Source organism: Castanea sativa, chromosome 3 (assembly GCF_040712315.1).
Source record: "Castanea sativa cultivar Marrone di Chiusa Pesio chromosome 3, ASM4071231v1".
Classification (NCBI taxonomy): Eukaryota; Viridiplantae; Streptophyta; class Magnoliopsida; order Fagales; family Fagaceae; genus Castanea; species Castanea sativa.
The window spans coordinates 10,086,627-10,091,634 of NC_134015.1; the positions used below are offsets into that span (position 1 = coordinate 10,086,627).

Here is a 5,008-nt window from a genome sequence, read left to right on the forward strand (position 1 = left end):
GTGAGTTTAATTTCTCCCCCCCAAGGGAAAGGTATTAACCAAGATTGTTTTGCAGGGAAACAGCCAATTAACGAATTTATTAAGGCATATCGCTAAAGTGAGGCAATTATGGCAGAGATGGAATCTCAGGAGCTTTAGCATTGTGGTTCAAATATTTTTGCTTTTTACTGCACCCCTGGGAAAGAAAACTTCAAACTAAGCTTTCATCATGATCATCTGGGCAGCTTACCTGATTGCAGACTGGCCTGCTAGCTTTGCAGTTGGACTAATCTTTGACAGTGAAGAGAAATATACTGCCTCTGGTGCCATCAATAATACTGTTAGTTATCTTGTGACGACGAACCATGGTATCTTTAGTACTGTCAGTTCCAGGATCAGGGATGATACTGGTCTTCTGCTGATGTGGACACCTTTTCTATTGTTACGGGTTGGTGGCCAAGACAGAATAGCTTCTTTTGCTGTTGAGGACAATGAGTTGTGGATTAGGCACTTGATTTGGCTTTAGCTCCAAATCCTCACCACTTGTTTTGTGTTTTATCAATCATTACATCTAAACAACCTATGGATCCCCACAATATTTCTCCTCCTTGCTGGAACAATCAAGTATGTGGAGCCAATAGCTGCATTGTATCTTGCAAGTTCGGATGGTCTTGCATTCTCTGTTTTTAGAAGACCTGACCCTGGGCCTAACTATGAGAGATTGATGAGTGCATACACACACTATAAAGCAAACAGTCTTCCTATTAAAATCGAGTATGTCAACGACGTAGAGTCCGAGACTGCAGGTGAAAAAAGTTCAGAAACTGTTGGCAGATTTGATTCTCATCATCTGGTGCAGCGTGCTCATGAATTCGCGTATATGTACAAGGGGCTTATAGTCGATCACATGTTCAGCTCCCATGAGCATATAGGGAGTCGAGAATCCTTCCGTAAACGAAGTGCATTAGATGCATTGAAACTATTAGAGATCCAGCTCAACTACTTTTATGGTCTTCTCCATACCAAGGTGCTGGTGGCAACCTCCTCGATGGGAATAGACTTGGTTTGTATCCACCGGGTTAGTGGTCGCAGCCTTTGCACTTTTCCTCATCACAGAAGAGAAGGGAACTTTCGAGCAGACATTTGATGTCTTTGTGACCTACGCCTTGTTCTTTAGTGTTTTAGGCCTGATATGGTAACTCTCCTCTTATGGTTTTTCTCTGATTGGGCTGTGGCTTATCTTGAAAATTTTGACAAAGATTCCCTCCGATTCAAAATCATCAACAAACTCCTCTTTCCCAAGGAGCAACCCCAATCCAAAATCCCCTCGCCTGAGAAACCATGGAGAATAAAGAAAGTGATTTCTAGAAGGTGGTCTGAAAATCTCTTGCAATTCAACTTCCTAAATTATTGTTATCAACGAAGGTCTCGAAGCAGAACCAGAATAAAAACCATCAGCGACATCATCAGCAACTCTAACCGTGACAAAGTAAATGGCATTCAATATTTGCAGCACATTAAGGATTTTGTTTTTTTATTTATTTTATATTATTATCGATTTTATCTTTTATTTTTTATTTTATTCTTATTTGCCGAGGGACGTTAAGAATTTCATAGATCAGAAGAAGAGTAACTTAATAATTCAGTTGAAATATGTGAGTTCTCGTCATTTTGATCCGTACCTCTATGGGAATTTATCTTCGACGAGCTGTTAGAGAAATCCTACTTTGTGGATGATGCTGAAGAAGCCAAGAGAATAAGTTCAGCTAGAGGTGAATGGATTCTTGGGAATGGTGACTTCGATTACAGTATCTCAAGTAAGGTATGCCTTGTGTCAAAAGTGTTGCTTATGATGAAAGCCTTCTACTGTGGCACATTGCTACTGAACTCTGCTACAACAGTGGTCCATCCAGCAATCATGAGCCTTCGATTGTGATGCTCCTTGCTTCACAAAGGGCCACATGGCTATTAAATTCTGGAATAAAACTGATCCACACATTTGTGACGGTTTTGATGCTAGTGAATTCAGCAAGCGCCTCTCAGATTACATGTTTTATCTACTATATCAGCAACAAGGTATGATGTCCGAAGTGTCAGGAATTTCAAAACTAGGTTTCAAGGACACCTGCTCTGAAGCATCGCGGTTCTCTAGTGAATATGGAGGACAAGATCTGGGACAAGACTGTAAAAATATTCTTGAGGTGAACACATCTGTCAAACCTGTTCATGTGAAGGGGGATCGATCTAAGTCTGTACTGTTTGATGCATGCGTGTTGGCAAAAGAGATTGAGAAATTGAGCCCAGACATTAAATGGAAGGTAACAAGTATGGGTGGAATTGTTGTCATGCGCTGCGAGTCGTAGCAGAGCAAAGGCCCATATTCAACAACTAAGGGTGGTGAGCTTATTACTTTTGTTTGGCTTTTGATGGCACAGTTCGGCTTGAAAGAGCATGCTTGGGTTGAGACCCATACCAGAGCAAAGCTGAATCTTATTAAATGACCAATGACCAAATATATGCAGGTTATGTACTAAATAATGATAAATAAATATGATGTACCCAATAATTCCTTCATTATTATCTTCATCAATAACTTAGTTACCATAAATAATATGAACTAATATGTGTTGATTTCATTTGCTTTCGTTGATACCATTGTCTTGGCCCAAATTAAATTATAGGGCAAATTGCAAATTTGGTCCCTCATATTTAGGTTGTATTTCAATTTAGTCATTGGCTTTTTAAACGTATCAATTTAGTCTCTAATCTATTAGTATTATATCAAAATAGTCCTTATCGTTAAGTAATAGATGAAAAATGCTGATATGACTAACAACTAAAATAAAATAAAATATTCTTGAATAACATATAATTTTTTGCCACGTAGATTGCCACTTAGGCTACAAAACTGGCTAAAATAAAAAAAATAAAAAGAAAAAGAAAAAGAACCAAGTGCACAATAACAAAATTTAGCCACAAAATTGGTTGTAGTCTTAACCTATAACTTTACTCAATATCTTTTTATTAAAGGTGAATTTTGACAAATCAACTATTGAATTATCTTTTCTTCTTATATTCTCCATACTTACAAAATTTTTAGAAAATTAAAGATCAATAGTTATGTCATTAATAAATTGTTTAAATTGCAAGTTTTGTAATTTAAAAATTATGTATAAAATATAAGTTTATATGTCATAATAGTAAATAATATCCAATTGATACAAAATTTGACATATGTATCAAAAATGTAAAAAACTACAACTAACTTTGTCCCACATGCAAATATAACTTTCAGTCTTTTTTTTTTCAATAAGAAAACATAGCCTTCAATCTATTTTTTCTTTTTGCAGTTTCTCTCATCTTTCCTTACACTTTTCTCGGAAACAAACAGACGCTAAAATTTCAAAACCAAGCCTCATCACCCAAAGAGGACCCAATCAAAGGCTACCACGTCACACACACACTCTCTCTCTCTCCAACCACTCCTCTTAGGCTTGCCAATGGCTCTTCCCTCAAATAAAACCACTAAATTAAAAAATTAAAGGGAAAGAGGAAGGAATATGGCAGAAAACAATTTCAAACATTTGTCCAGGATAAAGAATTTCAACATTTAAAAAAAAAGGGCAGAAAAAATTATTCAACAATGAGATTTACAAGCACGCATATGTTGACGTTCGTGCATGATTGATTTTTCAGCCTTATTCCAAAATGGCAAGAAAAAAAAAAAAAAAAAAAACTCTTCCAAGGTATGTATCAGTCATTCCATTTCCAAATATATGTGGGCTACCAAATCGAGTTAACAAGAAAAATCATGTCAGAAACCCAGGAATGGTGGAGGATGGGAAATCCTGGTAGAGAGAGAAGGATATGTTGGTGGTACTGGAATCATTCCAAGTTCATCTTATAGGAGTGTGGGTCTATGGGTGGGTCAAGTCGGTGAAGGAGTGTGGGTCTATGGGTGCCTTTTCTGGGGGGTATAGAATCTGGGTTTGGGATTTGAGGGAAGTAGTGAAGAGTCAATACATGAGAGGAGTTCGAGAAATGAGCATTGAAAGTCTTTGATTCTTGGTTGGTGTTGGGATGCCAAGAAAATGACATTTTTTCTTGGTGCATGAAGCTTAATCTTTGGTTAAAGATGTGCTTGTTTCCAAGGAAAATTTTTAAGAAAGATTTTTTTTTTGATAAATCAAATTTCCAGGAAAGTTGAGAAAGTGCGGAAAGAAAAAAAATAGATTGAAGGATGTGTGTGTGTGTTTTGTTTTTGGAAAGTGAACTTGGTTTTTTGTTTTTTATTTTTTTCTATTAATATAGGCCACATGCAGACCAAGTGGCAATCAATATTTTCTAGCCATTATTTAATGGTGAGATCATTTTGACACCCTATCAAATGTTTAAGGACCAAATTGACACTCGAGGACAATATGGATATACAACATAAAAAGTAAGGACTAAATAAACAATTATGGACACTTTTAACCTTATGCAATTCTCGCTATAATTTTCTAAATTCTCTTTTTCTTTTTCTTTTACATTAATTTATTACAGGTTTTGGTATCACAAAACACAAATTGAATCTGTTTGGAGTTCTAACTTTGATGTTCTAAAGCAAGACCAATGAAACACGTTGTATCACAACTTATGTGAATAATAGCTCTTTACAATTTTATTCATAAGTGTTTAAAAAAAAAAAAAAATCCACATGAAGATAAGGACGATGCAACAATACCAGCAGTCAAATTTACAATTCCATGGCCATTCTTCGAGTGGTTACCATTAGGAATTGACTTATCTTCATTATTTTTTTAACTGGAATCTTTTTTTATTTTAATGAAAAACTGTTACATCATCTACTAACTAAATGAAAGGTAGAAATTAAAATTCACTACAACTTGTCATAATATATTTAAAACAACAAGAGTGTCTAGTTAAAAAAATACTGGAGGTAAGCCAAACCCTTACCATTAATCTTAAAATTTTGTTAGTCAAATACTTAAAAAAAAAAACATGAATGAATCAAATATATAAAAGT

General features: G+C 35.5%; 1 protein-coding gene across 1 annotated transcript; it reads left to right on the forward strand.

Moving 5' to 3' along the window:
* The first annotated feature begins 208 nt into the window (after positions 1-208).
* LOC142628477 (uncharacterized) lies at positions 209-2,342 on the forward strand. Its single transcript, XM_075802566.1, has 5 exons — positions 209-427; positions 506-1,042; positions 1,157-1,468; positions 1,688-1,801; positions 1,935-2,342. The coding sequence occupies exons 1-5, from the start codon at positions 209-211 to the stop codon at positions 2,340-2,342; spliced, it is 1,590 nt and encodes a 529-aa protein (XP_075658681.1).
* Positions 2,343-5,008: the final 2,666 nt, after the last annotated feature.